At 34.7% G+C, this 25,916-nt stretch overlaps 1 protein-coding gene across 6 annotated transcripts in view; it reads right to left on the bottom strand.

Annotated features, from left to right (window-relative positions):
* The window catches only part of TSC22D2 (TSC22 domain family member 2), a 57,182-nt gene continuing 32,775 nt past the window's right edge, over positions 1,510-25,916 (bottom strand). For 2 of the 6 annotated variants that reach the window (XR_001305966.2, XR_001305990.2), the window contains 3 exons: positions 14,467-14,547; positions 10,314-10,365; positions 9,019-9,078 (listed from right to left, as the gene is read on the bottom strand). Coding sequence is in view for 2 of the 6 variants with exons in the window: in XM_001925630.7 (XP_001925665.4) it covers positions 8,818-9,078; positions 10,314-10,365 (313 nt within the window). In the remaining 4 variants the exon portion in view is untranslated. Of the gene's footprint in view, positions 9,079-10,312; positions 10,366-14,466; positions 14,548-25,916 lie in introns of those variants that run through there. The other 4 variants (XM_001925630.7, XM_005652407.3, XR_001305975.2 and 1 more) reach the window with 3 other exon arrangements.

Genomic DNA, 25,916 nt, shown 5'->3' with positions numbered 1-25,916 from the left:
CTTATCAATGCTGCCAAAATCACAAAAGAGAGACAGCCAGACATGTGATGGAAGTTTACATCACCACTTATGAATTAATCTTGATAAACTAGGAATCTTATTAAGCTCCTAGATCTAACTAATTTACAGGAATGACAGGGGGTAGATGGTTCTACAAAAATGTAATCAGGAAAACTCAGGAAAAGCTGCTGGATAAACAACTCTGATTTTTAAAGAATTTCAAGGAAAAAAGAGGGGAGTGAGGAGCCTGTGGATTAAAATAGATTATATAGGCATGCCAACCAGTTGCAATATATGGACATTATTTTGATTTAAATTCAAACACATGCACCACGAAAAAATTTAAGACAAGCGGAGAGCTATAGACTCAGTTTCTAATGATATTAAGGAATTGTTGTTATTATTTTGAAGTGGGATAATAGTATTGATTTTTTAAAGAATCCCTTTATTTTATATTGTTTTATTTTATTTTCTTGGCTGCTTCTGAGGTATACAGACCTGAGCTATAGCAGTGACAACACCAGATCCTTAACACTCTGTGTCACCAAGGAATCCCCAAATCCGTATGTGTTAGAGATATGTGCTTATTTTTAAGAGATATAGTAAGTATTATGATATTTTTAATTTCAATATAATCCAGAGGGTCATGGGGGAAATGGGTGTAAGTATAAATAATACAAGCTTGGCCATGAGTAGATACTTCAACTTTGTTGGAATATAAACTACTGGAAGACTGGACATTGAATGTATAGCTTCCCAACCATTAGAGGAGATTAAAAAATGAATACAAAAATCATCAATTGAATAAGAACCAGAAAAAGGGAAAAAAGGGCAGAAAAACCTAAAAAGATTTCAAGGAAAAAAACACAAAATAAGGTGGCAGAAATATATCCAAATGTGCCAATAATGATAATAAGTGGAAATATAATTAAATCTATTAAAATACAGATTGGGTTAAAAAGATTCTCATATACATATATATATATATATATATATATATTTGAAAAAATCTTTATAAGAAAAACCCATAGGAAAATAAAAAGGAGGAAAACAAAGAGATAGAAAACTGCTAGACTAAACAAATGAAAATAAACTGAAATTAGGTAAAACAATTGAATAAGAGAAGGATGAAATGTATTGAATGGAATTAGTAACAAAGTGACCATTGGTACAGGTGACAAGAATAGTTTGGGGGCAAAAGAGGGTTCCAGCCAGGTTGTGTGTGACACAGAGTGAGCCGAAGAAGAAGTAGAAAAGCAGAAGAGGTAACAGAAAAAGCAAGGGGAGGGGGCACATTCCCAGTTAGGGGAGGAGGATTACTTATTTATTGATCATTTGTTTACTGACTGAGCCTGTGTAAATACCAATGTGATAAAGCCAGCGGTGAGGGAGAAGGAGAGGGAATGAAAAAGAGGGGGAAGAACAATCAAGGGGAAGAGAGAAGGCGGAAGAGGCTAAGATCCAGAACACCATGGGAAACTTCAGCAGCAAAGAAGAAAACACCTTCTATTTGATTTTTATTTCTAATTTATTAATTGTCGTTACACAAACAATACATGAATGCATACTCAAAAACATCAAACGTTACAGGTAAAGCTAATGCACTCCACCAAACTACTGTGAACAGTTTGGTTAGTACCCTTTCAGACCTTCTCTATACATTTTTATAATACACACTTAGGTACTTAAGATGTACACTATACAGTATTTGTGTGTGTGGATGTGTGGTATGTGTTTTAACCTCAATGGCATCATAGGTATTTCGTGTATTGTCCTTCGATTTCCCCCTAAACTTCAAAAAACTTAACATTGTATCTTTCCATGTCAGTGCATGTAGGACTCTCATTCCTTTTCATTGATACCTAGTATTTTATAATGTTTTCCATGCTCCATCTTGATGAGGGGTATTTTGGTTTTCCTAATTTTATACTGTTATAACCAAAGGTATAGCAGACATCATTGCATAAGCCACCTTGTGAACAAAAGTGTGTTCTTTAAAAAAAAATGGAATTATTGGGTTACAGAGTATGTGATTTTAAAATTGTAATGGCTACCACTCAATTGCCTTTAAAAGTGTCCGTATTCATTTATATACTCACCAACAATGTGGGATTCTTGTTTCTCCACTCTCTTGATTCATATTTACTTTAAATATTTGCCAATTGGATCAGAGATAGTTTCTCATGTTTTAATGTGCATTTCCCTTTTTTGGCTAAAGTTAGGCATCTCATTATAACTTACTTATAAAACTTTTTTGCTTATGTGCATTTTCACAGAGGTATTTCTAAAAGGAATATGTGACCAAAAAGCATAAGACTCACTGCTACTCTAGCTGGAATTAATTTTTGTAAGTTAGAGATCTGAAATTGTTTTTTTCCAAATGGTTATGATGTTTAAGACATCTATTTAAGATATCTATTTTACTATTTTTGAACCATCCATTCTTCACCTACTGATTTGAATGTCACTTTCATCATTTATTCAGTATATATTTGTTTGTTTCTGGATTCTCAGCTCTGTCTGATTTTTGACATCAGGCACCTGAGTTCTTAACTTGGTTCATTGAATGGTTGCCAAATTTCGTGAGCAAGATATTATTGCGTTGCTTACGAGGCAATAGATGGTATAATTCTTGACACACAAATCCTATTCTAGTTAAGTTTGATTTAAATCAGTTATCTACAAACTTGGAGTTTGATTTAAATCAGTTATCTACAAACTTAGAGTATTAAGAAATGTGTAAACGTCTCTTTCAGATTAGTTTCCTTTTTTAGAGGACACCTCACAGGCTAAATGTAGAGATGGAAGGCTTTTCACCAGGTCTCCTCTTTCTAAGAGCATCATTTGATGTTAAAGCTTTTTGGTGATTTAAAGTTACTAACTGGCAATGTCAAAAAATTTCACATGGCATGGCAATATTACTGTTGATTTAGTAAGAACCTTTCATTAAGCAAATGATATGAGAGAGGTCCACAAACTATGACATATACTTAAAAAAAAAAAACCCAAAACAAAACCCAACAATATGGCACTCTGGCTTTTATGTTTACATTGGCCCATGAGCTCCTGGAGTGCACAAATCATGTTTCATTCATTTTTCTATCCCCAAAGATCCAGTGCAAGTGTGCAGCACCTGAATTGAAATAGAATTGAAGTGCATTTCAATCATGTTTCTATAAAATAAAAAATAAAACTCAAGCTTCTCAAAAACAAAACCTTTACTTTAGGGGCATCACAAAGTTATGTACATTTATTTTTTTCTGTTCATCTGCTACTTGATTAAATTATACATACCCTTTTCTTTTTTAAAAGTAGGAGCACTAGAATTAGACACTGATGTGATATTTCATGCCCAAATATAGGGAAAATATCCCTTGTTCTCTGTGGACTTCCTCAGGTATGATCCATCTATAAATATGTGCTAGATATGTGCTTGCCTATTAAATGACAGCAAGAACTGGGATCTGGAGAACATTTTGGATTGCGGAGGAAAAGCATACTTTATGGTTGTTATACAGAAATATCTCAGGCATGACAGAGAATGAAATAAAAAGGTAAACTCAACTTTTTTATAGGAAAGTAGAGATGAGGCATTTGCCTTATTATAAAATTCAGTTATTTTTATGATCTAAGTCAGCAATACCTTTTCCTTCCTTCTTTTAAAGGGGTAACTTTGGCTTTTGTGGGTAATAGTCCATAAAGTTCCATGCTCTGTTTTATAGCTCAACCCATGACATCAGACCATGGGAAAATTCCCCAAACTGCTTAATCTATCAGTTTCCCTGGTGAGAAGAAGGAAAAATAAAGCTAACTCACCATCCAAGTATGTTGAACAAATTTCTATGACCAAGTAGACTGTGCCAGTGCAAATACCAACTTTATATTTTACCATTACCGATCCTGAAAGGCTGTCTTATTTTTATTTTTGATGATTCCGTTATAAACAAAAGGATGTCTATGACTTTTAACTTGTTTTGTATAGTCCTCACTTAGCATATTTATTTGTGAACACAGCATGTCAGCCCAATTGTAGACCCTTAAGGGTTGTTAAATAGCTCTTGTAATCTCTCCACTAATGAAAGGAACATATGCATTTAAAGAAGAAATCTTACCATAAACATTCTGTGACCTGGTAGAGAAATGTATGAAACAGGAATGCACTCTGCAAAGTCAAAAATGGAAGAGCAGGATGCAAATACACATCATTAAATAATAAACTATTAGTATTGCTAGAAAATAGAACCATGGATTACTAGGCAGGAGAAGGTAGGAGAAAAGGCTCAGTTTTGCTTAGGCAGGGGGCTTATAGGGTAGAAAGAAGACTTCTGAATTAACTGTGTCAAAGAAGGAAAGCTTTAAGTCTAGCAAAACCTATTTTGACTCAGGTTATCAGAATCTGCAATGGAGCTAGAACCCTATTACCCTTTCCGGGGAGGAAAGGATAGCTCTGAGGGACAGCCTTTGAACTCATGCTCCTGGGCCACTCTAATCCAAGTCACTAGCTATAAAAGGACTAAATTTGGTTTACCTTTAGGGCTGGATTTACACAGAGGCATAAAGGGACAGTCCAGACCCCTCTAGTCCCCCCATCCTTTTGCTAAATTCTTGAAATTCCTTTAACGGGAAACAAAGACTTTCATAGAGCTATGTGGTTGTTGGAAGGAAAGGTCTTACTCAAACTTTCTAAGACTTGGAGCTCTGTGATCTTTCTTTGGAGCAAGAAAGAACAGGCACTGGATGATGGGAATGGAGTGTTCATCATGGAGGGAAAAATGGTACAGAACGACTCAAGATCAAGTTCCTTCATGAGCATTTCAACATTGCCTATGTAATTTTGCCCATCCATCATTTCTTCACAGATTATTGTCCCTCCTAAATTATCTCAGCTTAGTTTCAGCCCAGTTATCTCACATCTGCCACTGTAATGACTCATCTTTCTGAAATGCAATTCTGATTATAATCCTGTTGCTTAAAATCATTCAATAAATCATTTGGCTTTCGGGGTAGACACCAAACAACTCAGGTGAATGAGGCAGCCATTGCCTGTCTGCCTGCCTTCTGTGAAATACTTCTGTGGCTACCCAAGATTTGCTTAATGCTCTTTAATCCTTGAGCACTGCTTTACTTTTGTGAACTTTAAGACTCAGGTGTCACCTTTTTGAGGAAACTGTACCTAACAAAGCCATCCTTGACTGTGCATAACAAGCCTTTATTATTGCATTGTATCGATTGGTTTGTCTATATCCCTAATTAAACTCTGAATTGTGAGGGCGGGGCTTTGTCTGGATTATTGAAAAGAATTGAGTCATGTCACAAAGTACTAGCCCCTGAAGTTATAAAGCTTCCTTTAAAAAAACACGTCCTCAGAGCATCTTAAAAATTGGTTTCCAGAAAGTTAGGTGATCTTTTATTTCTGGTTCCATCTTAAGGACTCTGTACTTGCCCCCCCCCGGGTTATTTTTTTTTTTTTTCTTTCCCCCCTAAGGGTCCAGGAGTGACTAGGGTTTGGAACTTGGAGAAATACCCTCATCTCCAACCTGTCACAATTCTTTGTGGATAGTGGCAGGTTTGATTTCTCCATCACTGAGGACTTGATGGTAAAGAACTCTTGTCTTTATACTTATATGCTTAGCTCAGAACACTGGAAATAAAATTGGAACTATCCAGCTATTTTGAACATACAATTATGAATTAAAGTAACCATATATCCAATATCTCACAATCCCCACCTCTATTGGGGTGATGGTATAGCAAACTACAAAATCACATTGGAGCTACCTAAAATGAATTTTCTTTAAGGAAAATTAGGTTCGTATTGAAGACACATTGCCATGTCAGGAACAAAATTCTCTATGATTTTTTTGTTGACTAAATTAATCCAACAGAAAACTTATGTGGCACTTCGTTCTGAGCATTTCACTAGGATAATTATGGACAGCATTCAGACAAGACTGTGCTCCTAAACTGGCATCTCAATCAATATTCCAGCTATGTATAACAGGAGACCCTAAATATGTGAGGTAAAACTGAAATTTACTTAAGATCCTAAAGTAATCACCTGGAGGAATGCTTGATGTTGTTTTCAAATAGAGTACCTGATGCTGAAAATCTTTCCCACCCTTAAGTTTGTCCCTGACTTTGGAGTGGGGGGATGACTCACAAGAATAGGTTTGGATTTACAGGCTTCCTTTCACAGCGATTTCTGGGGGTATTTATGAAGGAATGCGTCCAAAGGGAAGGAGACGGTGGGAGAACAGAGGACAGGCACTACTCTAATTTTGTATTTTTTGAACATGGCATGAGTAGTTAAGTATTTTCTCATGGCATTCAATTGCAAAGTTTATTAATATTTAAGGCTTTTTATACATTTTGCCAACTTCCTTTCTAGAAGTACTTAGAAAAGCTTGCCTTTCTACATTAGGTCCTGCTATTTAAAAGAAAATTACTTGGTAAATATTAATTTGGATTTCTTAGGTTAGTAGAGGCTGAACCTTTAGAAGTTGCCATTTATTTCTTACGTGAACTATCTTTTCTATTGTGACAAAAAAAAAATGTACTAGTAGTAACAATTGCTTCTAATTACCATTTAAAACATATTAATCATTCCCTTTGTGGCTATTACATTAGCATTTATAATGTTTTTCTACCAACATCAAAATTTATATTCTAATACTAGTTTTTCTCCACCTGTAATAAGGGGGGCACATCCCATGATCTTTTGGTTAACTTTTCAACATGGAATTTTCATATTCTAGCTCATCAGCCATGGCTCTACTTAAAATCTTGCTCCACATCTTCAGGTTGCTTCTTCAAGCCTAAGTACTTAGTTCCTTTAGTTATTTCTAGTGTTAATTAACATTTTGTTTTTAGTGAATGTATCCTGCAGCACAACTAGAATAAAAATAACTGGAGATTCCATGTACATCTTGATTTTTAGTTTGTGGCTAATTTTTTATTTTAAACAGATAAAGAACACTTATCTTCTTTCAACACAGAGCTAACTGTTGATTCTCATTAACTCCTGATTAGCTAGCTGGCTATAGATACAGAGCATGTTAATTTCTACAGGCACCTTTCTGAATTCAAGTAAAAGTCTTGGTAGACAAGGATTTCCTACTTAAATGCATTGATATAATATGAATATCGAGTACAAATATTGCTCACCATTCTTGCATTCTTTAAATTATTTTTACTTTGTAAATTTAAGAACCATCATTAAGTCATTAATAACAGATTTTTCATTTAAGGAATATTTTGAACTGTGAAAATACAAATCTAATCAAATCCAATTTTGAACACATATAGACCAAATATTTCAACAAAACTGCAGTTTAATTTCAGAAAATGTGTTAAAATATATTTTTATACATCAATTTCTGACATACACTTAATGTGTTAGTATACACAAAATGATGCTTTCTCTTGAAACTGTATTTATGAAATGTACATTTTAATTTAAATACTCAGTATACACTGCACTTAATCTGCATGTTGCATTTATTAAATACATTAAAATCTGCAATGTAACAAAACGTTTTCTGCATACGAAATTCAAAACACCATTTTAAATGAACAAAAGATGGCTCACTTCATTTTTTTTTTTTTTTTTTACAACTAGTGTATAGTACACTAGCTCAGCTCCACCATACTACCTGTTCGTTCTTTTTCATTTGACATTGTTCACAGACTAGTACATATTACAATAAGAGTGCTGGATAAAAACATGAGGTACGAAAGTGGTTCAAAGATTATAGGTCATGCAGATCATGCTAGACAGCAAAGAAAATTGTGACCGAGAAAACACTAAATAAAAATACATAAAGAATGTGCATTATAAAAAAAAAAACCAAAAAAAAAAAAAAAAAAAAAAAAAACCAACAACAACAACAACAAAAAACTCCATTACACAGCTTTGCTTCTTTGGTTACAAAGTAGGTTGAACAATTTCACAGCTTTTTATTCCCACCCGAAAAAAAGTCATACGAAATGTCAAAAAGCAGAGGAATCGTGGCAATTTCTCTATTAGAAAGTAGAAACAAATGAACAAAGTTTTCTTCATCAAAATAGTCCAATTATTTATTATATCACAATAACTGGTGACTACCTGTACAGTTGCACTATGTTCTTCATACTTACACTATACAAAATTTACATTCAAGCTGGGTCTTTACTACTGAAAATAAATACCAAAAGTAAATTGCCATTAGTGTTAGAAATATGCCAGGATTCTTTTGTTCAATTATTGCCTAAACGTTTTATCTGTTAAATGCAATCCTGTCTTTCAATTCCTTTACTGATACTTATAATTATTCAAAAAAATTAAAAAAGTTCTGTGACATTGTTCATGTACATTATGAAAATAGCAGCCCTGTAATAAATAAAACACAAATAAATGAAAACTTACGTAGGCAAATGTTACTGATATTGAAAGAAAAGTGGCTCTTTAGATGAACTGTTATTTATAAAGTGATAGGAAGGCTCAGGGTAAATCCATGGGTAATAGGAAACATGAGAGAGCCACCAAAGCTCTTAGAAGACCCCAGTCATGCCCACCAGGTAAAATGCAAACTTTGCTTTTGCTCTAATACACTCCCATCTATTATTCTCCTTGTGTACTGATGACATAAACCGGACATCAACAGCACTGCATGACATCTCAAAGAGAGGAAAAGCTCTTGCAGAATGATTGTCTAATACTGAAAAGGCCAAACACACAACCGAAGCATGGCTACTTGCTTTCGTATAAAGTGGAAAGAACACCAGTGGCACACAAGGATAGATTGCTTTCAGTTTTTTCCTTAATGAGGCAAGAAAGCTTTATGCTGAGGAGACATTCGGCTGCTGTGGAGGTTGTGTTGGCTGCGGAGGCTGTGCTATCACTGCTTGTTGTTGAGAAGTGCTACCAGGATTGGCCTGTTGGGCTGGGAGTTGGGATAATTGATCGTTGTTTGAAAGAGATTTTAACAGTGCATTTTCTCGTTCAAGTAAAGAGTTTCTTTCAACTAATTCTTTTATTTGTTCCTTTAGAACTTCCACTTCTTCTCTTACTGCATACATCAAATGGCTTTTCACCAGATCCTGTGAAAAACAAAATTAGGAATGTCAAAAAGAGTGAAAGGGAAAGGAGTTGCTATTTGGTTCTAGCCTAGCTGGTGCCTTATAAACACAAGGCAGTTTTAGCTCTCCTGCTCTCGCTTTTAGTATTTTTACTGTTTCTTGTTTAACCCTAATGAAGATGGGATGGGAAAAACTCAGTTCCCAACTAGGGCAGCAAGCCTAGGATTTTCTTTTTCTTTTCTTTTCTTTTTTTGTCTTTTTAGGGCCACACCCTCGGCATAAGATTACCAGGCTAGGGGTCTAATCAGAGCTGTAGCCGCTGGCCTAAACCACAGCCACAGCAACACGGGATCCAAGCTGAGTAGCGACCTACACCACAGCTCACAGCAATGCCAGATCCTTAACCCAGTGAGCGAGGCCAGGGATGAAACCCACATCCTCATGGATGCTAGTTGGGTTCACTAATGGCTGAGCCACGATGGGAACTCCCTGGTATTTTCTAAGTTTGGAGTTAATTTCAAAAAATACTAGCTCTTTAAATTGTACTATAAGCTTAGAATTAAAAAAAAAGTTTAAAACCATATATTTAGATGTCAAATGATGTGAACAAAGGATATTAAACTTTTGCCTGATATTAAACTAGGTATAATACTGCTTTAGGAGGTAAAATGACCTGCAATTTCCAACTTTAAAACCTTAGGATTAAAAAACCAATAATTTCAGACTAATGGCCCTTATTTATAGCCCATCTATGGTTTTAATAACTTGAATCAAAATATTTTACATAATATGAACTGAGTATCTTTAACAAGAAAAGTTCATAGTAATAGCAGAAATCAGAAGCAGAATCAATAGAAACAAGTCTATTCATTAAAACTGAGTAAAACAGTCTCAGTAAATGACTGAAGAACGGAAAAGATTTCTAGCTTAAGTTTTCATTTTAATACTCCTTTGTCTCTAAACTATTTTTGATGCTGAAATTTTTAGGGGATCATAAAGCATGTTGATTGTGTATATCCCCCAAATGGCCCTTATCAATAGTAATGCATGAAATGTGAGGTGTTTTCTGGAGGAAACATGCACTCCATTGTATTTCTAGACTAACAATCTCAATGTTCTAGCATTTTCAACTAAAACTTATTATCAAAAAATACACTTGGTCATCCTGGTTTAAAGAAATAAGATATTTGTTTTTTTTTGGAATTGATAAAAGCCAACAATCTTATGAAATGAGAGGACTATACATTTTTACTTACCATTGCTTGTTCTATTTTGTTGTCAATGGCTACACCACCTCCCCCAGATGCACTGGAAAAAATTAGAATATTTTATTAAATTATTCTAGAAAATGTAAGCTCCCTTCCAACTCTTAAAATTAAAAACATTTGTGGTTTACTTAAAACCAGAAATAGTAAAATTTAAAATAGATTATTAGTTTTTTATCACAATTTCATACTCAAGAGCTCTCATTTTAAAAACGAGGATCTCAGAAAATAGATCACTTCTAAAAATCCTTTATAGTTTTAATAGTTCCAATTTTCCCATGACAAATATGCTACTTTAAAATGGAACTCCCTATTCTATTTGAGAATTCTCAATTCAGTGAACTTAAGACACATTTTGAAAGAGCAGTACCCTCTCCACATCTCTCCATTTACCAACTATATGTTCCAATTGCCTTTCATGTGGAAATTCCAGTTGTTACCTACTGCATTAAAATTCAGATGATTTTTCTTCTAAAGATTTTATATTGTAATATCTGTTTTTTTAAATTTTAAAAACTGGAGGGCTTTGGGGCAAACAGTACTTGCAGGGCTGGTTAACAAGGAGCTCAATATTCTGACAGACCTGCATGCTTTGACTGTAGTTTACTAGCTAGCAATAATCACCTACTAAGGTTATGTGGTGTAGACTAATTTTTCCTGGAAATAATTGGAAATAATCTAGTTGGTAAGTACACCCCAAGTTCAAATATCACCTTAGCATTTATATGCTAATGACACAGAAGGTTGAATAATTGTTCCTCTTTGGCAGTCTATATTCTCCCACATGTGTATTGAGGATCTATATCCGCTTCTTGGTGTTTTTAAGAATACTTAATAGGTTTCCTTGGAAAGATAAATCTGATACTTTAATCTACTATATCAATACAAAAAGAGGTCTTTAAGCCATTTTTATACAAAACTTTACTACATACTCTTCATTTAGTATTCAGTGCTAAATTTAGGTGCTAATGACAATCTGAAAACTATTTTGCTTTCAATAATGTGGACCCTCAATGTTATATCAGAATGAGACTCAGAATCCTGTCTGATGTAGTGGTGCCTTTTAAATTCTAATCTAAGATGATCTGGCTTTAACCCTGATTATCCTATCACTACCTGTGTGACTATTAGCAAATCAACTATTTAACTTCCCTGGACCTCAGTTTCCTATCTGTAAAATAAAGGGGTTGGTTTCAATGCCCCAATGGATTTTCCACTTTTAAATCCTCAAAACTCTTAATCAATGCATAGGAAACACTAAACTTGTTTATGTGAGCATTAACCACATTATTTACAACATACTACTACACTTCTCATTGCTATTTCTAAGATGAAAAAGGGCTTCTGGACACTTAATAAGTGGAAAGGATATACAGATCATTAATATACATTTATATATGCTAGTCTTTAAATACTTGTAGAGAGCTGCATAAGGCAAAGTATGGTTTCACGTAATTAATGAACTACAGGACAACTATACAATCTTTAGTGTAAAGTGCAGTTCAGATATCATATGGATAAATTCACCATATATTGGCCATAATTTGGCAAAAAGATAGTGATAGGCATTTAATTAGAATTTGCCTGAGATTCCTATATTATACCTTCTTTATTTTTTATTTCTATGTCAAAAAAAAACTGAAAAAGTTTTAGTCACTTCATAACTCAAAGACATTCAATTCTTTTAATACATCAGTTTTAAACAGAATATATCTTAAATGCTAAAGTTTAACACCAATTTTACACATTAATGAGGAAACAAAACAAAAAAACCCAAGCCCTTAAAAGGGGGTTTATTTCTTCTTCTTTTTTGATAATTAAAATAAAAAATCCAGTTTCCAAACCATTCCCTCAGCTAAGGATAATTAACATCCTATTCTTTGCCGATACAATAACCCCTAGTCCTGACCCAGACCTCTTTTACTGCTACAGAGAAACAGGTTTGCAATGTATGAACGGATTGTGTGAATGGATTATGCTAAAGACATGTGTCCCTTAAAAGGTATTACTATTTCAATTTTGTTAAACATTGTACTTTAACAGAATAAAATCAGTCACAGGTACAATTACTATCACTATAGTGATCTTTGGCTACTTTGAAGGCTGTTATTCAAGAATTCTATAATCTACTGCAGAGGTTCTCAAATTTTAGCATACACCAGAGTCATATGGAGGTCTTGTTAAAACACAGACTGCTGGGCTCCACCTCAGTTTCAGATTCAGTAGATCTAGTGTGGGGCCCTGGAATTTTGTCTAACAAGTTCCCAGGTGATGCTGATTCTGCTGCCTGACAAACCATATTTTTGAGAACCACTGTCTTACAAAGACGAAAGTTATAAGAGTAATAATAATTAAAAAAAAAAACCCTATTCAAAAAATTTCTTAGCTTAGTATACCAAAACTCTTCATGACTTTGACCTCTTCTTCCATGGTCTCCTTTCCTCTCATGCTCCATCTGGCCTACTGTGTTATGGTCTTACATAACTATTTGCAGTCTGTGGAACATATGTCCTCTTAGGTTTCCATGGCTTTGCAGAAACTGCTCCCTCAGCTGGAAATTTTCATAATTCCAATTCATCTGGCTATCTTTTTTACTTGTTCCTTAAGATGCTCAGTGCCATTTCTTCTGCAATGCTTTTTTATCTCCTAAAGTAGAACCAATTATTCTACCCATTCTGTGGTCCACTAATCATCACAAACTTTTTGTAGTGAATAACCAGGAAAACAAATTCTGGCTCCTCCATATACTCGCTGTGTGAATTCCAGGAAATTATCTAACCTTTCTAGATCTCAGTTTGTTTTGGCTAAAATAAGGATTATATACTCTAATTCACAAAACTTCTGTGAGGATTAAGTGAGTTTTAAATAATACTAGCACTGTTAACTCTATTAGTCTGAGCTCCTTGAGGGAGGTGCGTTATCTTCCTCACTTCTGTGAAGAAGTGAAAACAGTTCCTGGCCCACGGGAGCTCAAATGCATACTGAAAGAGTCAATATGATATCAGATTAATATTATTTATTAATAATATAACAATATTAATAATTAATAATAATGACTGGTTCATACTAGGAAGTCATTAAAATTTCCTGATTTTGAATAATCAGTAGTTCTCAATGTGTAGTCCCTGGACCAGGAGCATCAGTATCATATGGGAACTTGTTAGAAATGCAAATATTCCGGTCCACTCAAACTTACTGAATTAGATACTTTTGAGGCAGGATCCAAGAAATCTAATTTAATAACTCCTCCAGGTAATTTGAGAGAAACTGAAGTTTGAGAACCACTGCTTTAAAAAGCCTAATTTTTAATAAAGATACCAATATGGTAGTTTTAAATATAAACAATAAGAGGTGTTCTATTTCAAGAATCCTAAAACATGGTTTAAGGATACTGTTTCAGAGGGTTAACAAGTTTTTTTATTGTGTTCAGAGTCAACACAGTAGTTTGGGCTTTGAGCTCTTTTAAAATGAGAACGATCAGCCAAAGCAGAATGAATTAATTTTCCTTCATTTGCTTTCTTGACCTAATGTTATAGTATTAGGCCTTATTTTCTTTTTTATCATTGCACTCATCGCACTATAACTGGGTGGTTAATCAAATTAAGTTCCTTAAGAGAAGGCTTCCTAAGACTTTCTAACTATTCTGGTAAACTACAGAATGCTCTACAAAGGTAAGGAATAATTTTTAAAAGGAAACTTTCTATAAAATATGGGTCGCTCTTTTAGAATAAAATTGTAGCTGGATTAGGATTTACTAGATGAATAAAAAATTGTGGTTATGGAGGGAGCAAACCGAAATATAGAACTGTGGGAAAAAAAGGATAAGAATGACTAGACTGCTTTTTATATAATGAATTTTCATTTACTGGAATTGTGGCCACCAGATGAAACAAAAGAGCTTTAATTTAGTGTTTAAATAAATTACAATCACATTAATAAGAAAAGTAAAATTTAAAGTATCAACAACATAGCAAGATAGCTTGGATTTCCATGCTGTTCATCTTTTAATTCGTCCCAATTGGCTTCCCACCACAACTTTTCTTCCCAGGCCTGCTTACTCTTATCACAACAGATTACTTGCAACCTCACTGAGAAGACAAGAGACCAGATAGGAACCTCCGCTCCGGCTTCACAAGTTTCTTACATTTTCATCCTTCTTAAAAGGCTAACTGTTTCATCCATGCTCTCAGCTCAGTGACTGTGCAAATCATCCCGTCTTTCCTCTCTAAAAATTAAAACCAGTGAAGGCAAAGTTAGGCTAACTTGATCTCACAGTTAAGAAAAATTCTTTATGAGAAATCAACTTTTTTGTTTATTAATGTGGACAGAGACATCATGGTTACTGTTTAAGATAAAAACAGTGCAAATTTCTTCCCTAGTACATTTTTGACTACTTTGTCTTTCTCTTGCTTTTGCCTTGATAGAAATACTAATCGTCAAAATAACAAGGTAGAGAACCCAAATGACTCACACTTCCTGGCGGGCACACATTACTTTAGTGAGTCCCTACTGCAAGTCTGACCAACACTCTTCATCTCACAGTGGAGGAAACTGAAGCCAAGTAACTTACTCAAAGACACACCTTAGGGACAGGATTGAAACCTAACTTAATTAATGTCAAAATACATGCTTTTCCTATCATAACAGTAAGGCTGTGAAAGGAAGAGAGCAACTATAATGACCTAAAAGAAATACAGAGTTGTGTACATTATGAAAAAGTGCTTTAACTAAGGACCAAATGTTAGTTGTGAAACCATAAGCGTGGACCCAAAGATTAAACTATGTTCATAATATGCCATTTATCTTATCTAGCACATTCCTAGAAGAGGTTCAGCTCTGAAAACAAGGGAGGTAACTTCTTGGAAAAGGCACTTGCTCAGTGATCTTTAGACAGCCAGTATAGTTTACCTATTTGCTAAGGACTAAAATGTTCAGGTTTTTTTTTTTTTTTGTCTTTTTGCCATTTCTTGGGCTGCTCCCACGGCATATGGAGGTTCCCAGGCTAGGGGTCCAATCGGAGCTGTAGCCACCGGCCTACACCAGAGCCACAGCAACGCGGGATCCGAGCCGCATCTGCAACCTACACCACAGCTCATGGCAACGCCGGATCGTCAACCCACTGAGCAAGGGCAGGGACCGAACCCGCAACCTCATGGTTCCTAGTCGGATCCGTTAACCACTGCGCCACGATGGGAACTCCTGTTCGGGTTTTTTAGAAACCTGAAGCTGTCTTAAGATTATATGGATCTATATTCAGGATATTATAAGAAATTTTTTCCTTGCTTTCTCAAAAACCCTTCTAATTTTTTTTCTGTTAAGTCACAACATAATTAAAAATCCACTACAGGAATTTCCCAAATTACAAAATAAAATGTTTTGTGATAAGAACTTCTTTGACTGACTTAGGAAATTTCATTTACTTATGGTCAAGCCTCCTTACCCAAACCAGGTAAAACCAATTCTTCATAAACTCACAAGCAGAAGCTATAATCTTTCTTGGAGACCATTCCTCAGTAAATCATTTACAATCTTCATCCCCTTGTCTCCTTGCATTAAGCTCTATAATAACATCATTAGCACTAAAAATGCTTTAATTCTAACCTGGGTAAAATTTTTGCATCTCCTCTAAGAAAAGTGTGTTTTATTTTTCAGAAAGAAGTCATTGAGTTGCTGATTGCAAAAAGAAAAAAACAAAAAAACCCACAAACCTAATGTATCTATAGTTCAGAAAGCCTACCAGCTTAAAAAACAAACAAACAAAACAAACAAAACAAACAAACAAAAAGCCCACTGCCATTCTGCAAGGGGATTAAAAAAAATATTTACAGTTTAACACTTAATTTAAGAGCAAATAATTCTCCTTACAAAAAGGGGCCTAAATAGATAAATTCGTGCAGATAATCTCTGGCCAAATGCAAACATCTGTGGGTTAGAATGAAACTATTAGGCAAAGTTAATAGTAAATTAAGCTAAGAACTCAAAATTTTATGTATCCAAACTATTATTAACCGTAAGTTCTACCAAAAATCATTGTTTAATTTCATGACTTAAAATCTCATAAAAAGGAACGATGGTGATGTGTATTATTAGTAACACAAAATAAGTGATTTTTGTGGATGATAAAAGCTATTATTTATGCTAAACAATTAGGTAAAATGGTTACTCACAAAGCTAAATGCTATTATTTTCTCAAGTAAATAGTCTTACTGTGAAAAAAGCTTTTATCAAGGAACTATTAAAAGTCCAGCTAAATATTTATATAAATACTAATATTTGTGTTTAGCATCTATAAAACTTTGCTCACCAATGAATGCCCTCAGTATATTTTGTATTCATCTAATTAATTTCAGGTCAAACTCCTGACCAGAAAAGAGTATTTAAAAAGAAAAAAGGATACATGCTATGGATTGTACCAGTGTCGATTTTCAGTTTTTGGGTTTTATATTATGTCAGGCAAGATGTTATCATTGGGGGAGAAATGGGTGAAGGGGTCCATGAAAGTCCCTATACTTTTTCTGTTGTTGTTGCGACTTTTTAATCTATAATTATTCAAAATAAAAAAAGATTCATGTACACTATAGGTAATTAATAAATTCAAAGAGTATACACAAAAAAGATACAATAAATACAAAGTCTCTCTCCTATTGCAGACCCCCTTTGTCCAGAATCAATCATATTGTCTCTATTAATGGTCTCAAAAAAATCCATTTAGGAAGAATTTCTTTAATATTTTAGAGTGGGAGAGGCTTTTTAACTATAAGCCTCAAAATACATATAAAAAAAGCTTCTTAAATAACTTCCCTAAAATATAAAGTACTTCTATAAATCTTTAAGACCAGAAGCTCAACAGAAAAATGGGTGGAATTTGCATGGCCATTGACAAGATACGAAAAAATGCCCAACATTTCATTCATAATAAAAATACACGTTAAAACTGTATGATACTATTTCCCTAAACAGACTGGCAAACATTAAAATTTAACATGCTGTTAGTGAGGCTATGGGAAAATGGGCTGTCTCATACAGTGCTGGTACAAGTGGTATAATGGTATAATCCTTAGAGAGCAACTACATTAAATAAATAATGGTAGAGCCATCCATTCAATTTAATACTAGCTATCTATTTCAAAAAAACAAACAAAACAAAGATACTCTTCTGAATCCTTAGATGGAAACAATGTATCTTTTTAAAGATCTTTAAAAAAAAAAAAACAAAACATAAGAAGTTCCCATCCTGGCTCAGTGGTTAACAGAACCTGACTAGTATCCATGAGGGTTCGATCCCTGGCCTCGCTCATTGGATTAAGCATCTGGTGTTGCTGTGAGCTGTGGTATAGGTCACAGACATGGCTTGGATCTGGCATTGCTGTGGCTGTAGTGTAAGCTGGCAGCTACAGCTCTGATTCGGCCCCTAGCCTGGCAAAGTCCATATGCTGTGGGTGTAGCCCTAAAAAGACAAATGACAACATAAATAAATAAATACTAAAATAAAAAAAGGTACAGATGTGTGTACATTATTGGTGTGAGGAGGGAGATAATATATATTGTATTTGCTTGTGTGTGCATAAAGAGACTGGAAGGACACACACAAGACACAGTGATTATCTATTTGGGAAGGCAGACAGGGAACAGGGATAGGAGACCACTTTCACTACACTTTGAAGACTACTTAAAAACACATTACAAAATGAAAATGACTCATGAAGGAGTTATTACCCTGTACAGTGTGAACTCAAGACATGAACAAATGACAGACAGGAAACAAAAAAGGGAGAAAGGAGGAAGGAAGAGGCCCAAGAAGTCCACCTGCTTTTGGAATTATTTCATTCTGAAAGATTAGGTGTTATGTTTAATATACAACACAACAATCATTATAAATATCTGTGATTTGTAAAATTTATTTCCTTGGCATAGGATGAATTAAAATCATTTAAATATATGGTGTAAATAATGTTTATAACTCCTGGTATAGTTATTTCTGTTCAAAGTGATTCTGTCAAGTAAACAGTAAAGTCTCTGATAAATATCTAAGATACAATAGGCTATATAAATTTACACAATGTTACATTAAAAATTAATTCCAAAGAGTTCCTGTCATGGCTCAGCAGTTAACGAATCTGACTAGCATCCATGAGAACTCAGGTTCGATCCCTGGCCTTGCTATAAGCTGTGGTGTAGGTCGCAGATGTGGCTTGGATCCTGCATTGCTGTGGCTGTGGCGTAGGTCAGCAGCTGTAGCTCCGATTCGGTCCCTAGCCTGAGAACCTCCATAGGTCGTGGGTTCGGCCCTAAAAATTAAAAAAAAAAAAAAAAAAAAAAAGGCATTCCAAAGAAGGTATAGATAAGATTAACTTTACCTTCTTATTCTAGATCTCTTTACACTTCATAGTTATGGTATTTGGGGAGAATTATTTTAGTATTTGGTAGTAAAATTCTGATATAATTAAGTTTTTCCTTGAAGAGCTACTATAAGCAAACAATTAAAAACTAGTGAAACTAAAATTTGTTTTCTATTAAAACAGGATGGAAGATGTAAAAATTTAGTCTGGAAAAACTAGAGACTGACATAAAAATAAAAAATGCATAATAATTTTACCATTACAATCCAAACATTCCAATAAATTAAGAAACTTTCAAAAACTTCTATTATTTCAAGTTAAATACTTATATATTATAAGAACATGCAATCATATCTACTTAAGATAAATGAGCTTATACACTAGCTAGTTATTTATTAGACTAACATTAAGCAAGGTTTGACACAATGAAAAAGTTATTTCCTTCCCCTGAGTCAGAATGAAAAGAGACTCAGACTGAAAAGATAAGAGGAGGGGTAGGAGGAGGGTGGCATTTCCCCCAGTATTGGAGTGCTTACATTTAAAGCAGGCTCTCTTAAAAGAGATTTTACTGTCTACACACAGCAATAGGTAATTTGATGATAGCCTAATTCATTACTGAGAAGTAAAGGCTATATAACCAAGGAGCTTAAGCCCAAATTAACAACCTGACACTATAGCCCTGGCTACTTTAATTTACTTCCTGGATACTGGGAAATCAGTATATGAAAACTGTCTAGACTAAGATGTACACTGGTACTTGAGAGTGGGAAAAAAAAAAAAAAAAAGGACAGGGATTAGAAACAACTTTTGCCAACGGATGTCTAGCTCTGAATACTTGACAAAAACCTAAATAAGGTAATTATACTGAAAAGGAATAAAGTAGATGTAAGTCCATGTGTTTTTTTCTAGATAGTGTAAAACCATTCCTTTAGTCTACTGGGATAGAAGCTAAATAACTTCTAAAAGTTAAACAACTTCTAACAATATCAGAATTTAGTAATGAAAGTGCTATATATATTAATTCAATAAAATAACTTTTTTTTTTTTTTTAAAAAAACAACTGCACCTGTGGCATATGGACGTTGCTGGGCCAGGGGTTGAATCAGAGCTGCCGCTGAGGCCTATGCCACAGGCAAGGCAACACTGGATCCAAGCTGCATCTGTGACCTATGCTGCACCTCGTGACAAGGCTGGGTCCTTAACCCACCCAGCATGGCCAGGGATCAAACCCACATCCTCACAGAGATTAACACTGCATCCTGCTGAGCTTCAACAGGAACTTGGGGCTATGGCTTTCAATACTGATTTTAAGGACTATCTTTCCTAGAAAGTACAAAATTTTAATAGAAGAGAAAAATTCAATAAAATTTCTTAATATGAATGAGGACATTAAAAATACAGAAGCGTTTAAATTATTTCAATTATGTTAGGAAAGGGATAAAGAATAAGAAAAAGCCTTTCAGGGAAAAGACTACATTTAACAGCCATTTTGTAGTTAAGATCAAGTCTCCTTTAAAAGGGTAATAATCTAGCATTCCTTCCTTTTGATTATGAGGAAATAACAGCACTTTCACCACCTAAGGAAATCTTCATTTAAGTGTACAAAAATGAACAAAACTAGAGGAAGAATATGACAAAACAAATGTCAAGGGAAATAAAACAAAAAACATAAAGCTCTTAAGATTTGCATTTCATTTCAGAGACCAACAAGCACTGAATAAATTTTCACCCAGCAGTGGGCCTATTATAAAAACAATCTTTTTATATAGCTAAGTTCATCTAGCACTTCTAAAAGTAACTCAGAATTCTTCAGCAATGCCATAAAAATGGGCCAAAAGGGGGAAAAACCAGAAGCTAGCTTACTAATATAACTCTAATGTTAACCTTTACATTATCCCACCCCCCGCCCCATTTCCTAATACTGGCTCGACTTTTAAATTGGATGTCCTAAACTTAAGACTCTTCATGGTTTACTTTTACTCTCTTTGCTCACACTGTTTCTCACTCTTTAAATACTTTTGTAGAAACTCTACCATTCTTTTATAAATTTCAGCTCAAATACTTTATCTTCTCTAAAGGCTTCTCTAACCCTTCCAGAAATGGTAAGTCATGCCCCACACTGTACTTATGACACTAACCACATAGACTGTGTTTTAACAGTTGCATCTATCTCCTACCAGACAAAGCTCTATGTGCTGTACAAAAATCTACCATGAGGCTGGCAGCCATTTACTAAAGAATGTGGCAGAAACTTGGACTCACAAACCATATACTTGGAATTTGAGTCCTAAATATATCACCTGCTCCGCAGACTCTGGGGCCTCTTTTTCTAGCTGTAACATGAGGTAGCTGTATTGGATCACCTCCAAAGCCACTTCCTACACTTAATGGCAAAACTGATTTTTTCCAAGCATTCCTTGGTATTTAATGAACATGGGTAATACTATTATTTTAACAAAACTCAAAATACTTAATTGGGAAAACACTCCTTAATCTCGGTCCTCATTTAGTTTTAGTATAAAACTAAACTTGCCATATGTTCTTGCTGCCTGCTATTAATATCTAATTCATACATCTAAATAATGCAAGTTCCTTTGGAGGTAACAGGTCATAAATCCTGCCTCTTATTTCCCGAAAAGCCAAATCTCAGTAACAGTTATCTTTTTAGATGACACTTTTGTAAAAACATAATTCCAAACTGTAACCACTGCACATGCCCAATGCTCAACAAAGACTGGTTTGAAGAACACCAAGTTAGAGACAGTGTCCATCAGTGGGAAGACCACTAGATGAGGATTAGCAAGTACACACAGCAGCTTGCCCTCACCTCAGATCTGCTGGGTCTGGAGACAGGTTATTTATTCTCTTTGGGCTTTTTTTTCTTCATCATTTAGTTTTAGAGACTTTTATGAAACTTAGTGTAACCACTCAAATGTGGTATGTGTGTATATTAGTGAGAAGGAAGGACAGTAACATGCAAGATAGGTCTTAATGTGGCTGAGTGGGTTAAGGCTCCAGGGTTGTCAGTTGTCACTGCAGTGGCTTGGGTCACTACTGTGGTGTGGGTTCGAGCCCTGGCCCAGGAACTTCCATAGGTTCCCCCCCCCCAAAAAAAAATTACCTAAGCAAGCAAAGGAGAAGGGCTATCTGGACACTGCAAAATGCTTGTTCATAGGGATTAGCAAAGTAAAATGAAAGTTTTTATAACTGAAGCACAGAGAATCTGTGAGAGATTAGAGAATAATAAATAAAGGGGGTTCACCTCTAACAAAGAAAATGCCAAGGATGACTGCAATTTTAAGCAGAACTAAGGAATTGGGAGATGGTTAGCATGTCATAGGTAAATGATTGTATTTTTTGAGGGGGTAGGGAGAGAGTGGCAGAGAAACCTGGGGATACAAATGGGAAATTTAAGTTACATTTGGGATTGTTGAATTTTAAGGTATCTGGGATATAGAATAAGGTGAAGAAATAAAGAATACTGCTAGAAGTATCTAGAATTTTAAAGTAATCTTTGGTGAGGAGTTTAGATTTCAGTTGTCAATGTGGTAGATTGACACTGTGAGACCAGCTTGGTTGAGAGTGAAAACAAATGGGATCAAACATTGGAGAACACCAGTAGGTGATGACTTATAGAAGATGGGATGGGGAGAAGATTGGAAAAGCTAATTATGTCTTTCAGGGAATGGCCTAACGTTTGCCTCTTCTTTCTCAAGCACTCCATATACTATTTTTTAATTAAGCAGTTATTCTTGAATGAATCTTCTCAATCCCATTTCCACAACAAGGCCTAACCGAATGAGTCAAAATGAGACCATCCTCTTGAACATCAAATGCCAAATACCAGTGAGAGCACATAGATAATTTTTGCTCATCTTATAGCTAATCTTTTCATTTACACTCATTTCTTTAAGGTGCAAAAATGTTTAAAATAGCTTCACAGAAAAAGCATAATTCTATGGATATTTGACAGAGTAAAATTATATCAAGTTAGCCATTAGAGTTTTCTGACTAAAACCTAGCTTTTGTCCCTAGGTTTTTTTTTTGTCCCCCCCCCCTTTTTTTTTGCTAACTTACGTCCCTTCCTAATCTGTCCCCAAAGTCCAGGGATAGTAGTAAATGAAAATGGAGGTTATCAAGGAACTGTTTCAAAATATGGATTAAACTCAGAAGAATTAAAAGTATCATGAAGTTTTTAAGGAGATAGTTGCTTCATTATGATTTAGAGTAAAGGGACAGCATCGAGCATGGTCCTTATCATTTAATAAAATGAAGAGAATATCATACCAGGGAAAAAATATGGTCTATTTTACTTTTTTTTTGGCCTTTTTAGGGCTGTATCTGTGCCATATGGAAGTTCCCAGGCTAGGGGTTGAATAGGAGTTGTAGCCACCAGCCTAGGCCACATCCACAGCCACAGCAATGCCAGATCTAAGCCACGTCTATGATCTACACCACAGCTCACAGCAACGCAGGATTCTTTAACCCAATGAGCAAGGCCAGGGATCAAACCTGTGTCCTCATGGATACCGGTCAGGTTTGTTACCACTGCGCCACAATGGGAACTCCCTGGTCTATTTTACTTTTAATGAATTAATTAAAAGTAAATATTTTGCATTTGGGATGTTTTAAAAATTTAGGTTTCGGTTTGAGCAAAGAATCAAACTTCTCATCTTCAACAAATATAAGGAAAGTACATGTCCTGAAGGATTAAAGTTGTCTAGCTTATCATTTTACTACTACTTGGCTTAACTTTCTTTTGCTTTCTAATTCATTCTGGGGGTAAGACGCTTACCTCTCTTAGCAGCTGCCTAAGCAAAAAATGAGGCAAATTATTCTCAAAGAATAATAAGGTGGTTTAAGAACAGGCCTTAGGATTAGACAAGGTGTTTTTAAAAATCTCAACTCCACTATTTACTAACGAGGTGATCCAACCAAGTTAGCATAATGAAACCAGTTTCTTCATCTATAGGTCATGGTTAAACCTAACTTAAAGGGTTACTGTGAGGATTATATGAGACTTTTCACAGTAGAAGACACTTAAAAAAAAAACAGAACTTTTGTTCCTTCTACTGTTTAGATCAATTTGGATTCTGATGTTGTAAAAGGTCTACTATCCCAGTGTACCCTGGATTACATATAATCCAGTGAGGTACAAATAAAAATTAATTATAATTAGTACTAAGACACAGCCTTTGTATTTATTATGTCTTACCTAAAGAATGAAATAATCCTAATTATGCTTTAAATTTACTTGATTTCTTTATATTCAATCAAATGTTAAAGATTCAAGGTGATCACGAAATAGATGGTGAAGAATAAAAATATATGCTAATAAAAATTGTGTGACTTGAGATTTAAACTTACAATAATATTTAGTAGCATAGCATTCCTGTGGATTGAGCAATTGTCAAGTTCTTATTGATCCTTTACAGGATCACCAAGTTTCACTGTTTAGAGTGAAAATAATCTTAGCTTACTGTAGGAAATTGGATTTTTCCAAAGGCCACTGAGGTATAACTGAATTAGTTTCATTTAAAATAAAAATTTCTAAAAAACTGTTTAACTAAAAATATTTCATGCCTTTCTTCAGTGTTATATGACATTTCAACAATAAATATTATTAAAAATAACTCAAAAGAGTGGATAAAGTGCTGTTTTGCTTCTAAACCACATTTACTCTAGTTGAGAATCACTACTTTAAAATTACCTAACTCAAAAAGGGATTCAGATATAGGAAAATAAAGAGAAATATAAAGCAGTAGTACTATAAAATCTAAAGGATTGTAGAGTTTTTTTTCACTCAAGCATAACTATGCTTAAATATGCACGTTTTCAGTGACAAAACATTAACAGGTAACAACCTTTTCTCATTTCAATATAGATAGATCCATGTCCTTGAAATATTCCAGGCAATACAATTCTATAATACAAATATGGTTAATGACAGACATCAATTTATGTAAAAGTTTTAATGATGACTTCTAGACTTGTATCACGACTTGAAGCCTATTAAATCAATTTAGTTTCTAACAATACAAATGAAATAAAGGGAGTTCCTGTTGTGGCTCAGTGGAAATGAATCTGACTAGTATTCATGAGGACTCAAGTTTGATCTCTGGCCATCCTCAGGTTAAGGATCCATCCAGCATTGCCATGAGCTGTGGTGTATGTAGGTCGCGGACTCAGCTTGGATCTGGTGTTGCTGTGGCTGTGGTGTAGGCCAGTGGCTACAGCTCCAATTCAACCCTTAGCCTGGGAACCTCCATATGCTGAGGGTGTGGCCTTAAAAAGACAACAACAACAAAAAGGAATGAAATGAAATGAGATGCTTCACCAACGTAATTTCTGCTCTATTCCTTTCTTGCCAATAGGCCCCACACCTCTGACTCTTTCATAAGTAATTTTTGTTGTCTTCACTAAATGTTCTTCTCCTTTCATTGAAACATTAAAGGCAGTAACTGTGTCCATCTCAAGGGTCTACTTATTACAACACTCTGCATGTAACTTATATTGAACATTTAATTTGGAGAAAAAGATGGAATAAAGCATATCTAATTATCCTTTTAAGTTCAACATGAACTTATGTCAAATTGAGCTTACTGCACCTGGAAAAAGAATTAAGAAATTAACCAGCTACTTAAAATATTAGAAACTCATTAACAGTGTCACTGGAACACAGAGAAAATGGGAAGACTTCCCCAGAATTTTTTTTTCTCCCTGACAAAGTCATCTTAAATAAAACACCATTAAGCCCTTTTGTGATACTCCTGGCTGCTACTCACTGAAGAGGAAGAAAAGTTTAATAGTTTCTATATAATATGGGCAACTGAAGTAAGAAGAGAAACTGAGGAATAGAGAGGTCAAAGCTCTATGGATTTTCAGATTACCTGTAACAAAATCATGCCAGCAAAACTTAGCTGTTCCATGTATAGATCATGGTGATGACAAAGTGGAAAATAAAGTGGACTTGAAAAACTCAACGATCTTTTGGATAAAAATCTTGACAAGTATCTGTTTATATTAGAATCATGGATTTAGGGGAAATCTTTCTGTAAATCGAGTGAGGGTTTAATTGTATGTATAATTATACCTCATAAATATCCATCTGGGTTCTCTCAATTCCCCAACATCATTCTCTAGAGACAATGAGAACTGAATCTAAAGGGAAGAAGTAAAAGAAACCAAAAGTATCCTGAAGGTGGAAAGAGGAGGCCAAAGGCTGGCTGGTTTGGTCAGGTCAGAAAAAGAAGAC

The sequence above is a fragment of the Sus scrofa genome, chromosome 13 (genome assembly GCF_000003025.6).
Source record: "Sus scrofa isolate TJ Tabasco breed Duroc chromosome 13, Sscrofa11.1, whole genome shotgun sequence".
Taxonomy (NCBI): Eukaryota; Metazoa; Chordata; class Mammalia; order Artiodactyla; family Suidae; genus Sus; species Sus scrofa.
This window is presented reverse-complemented; position numbering and strand designations above follow the sequence as displayed.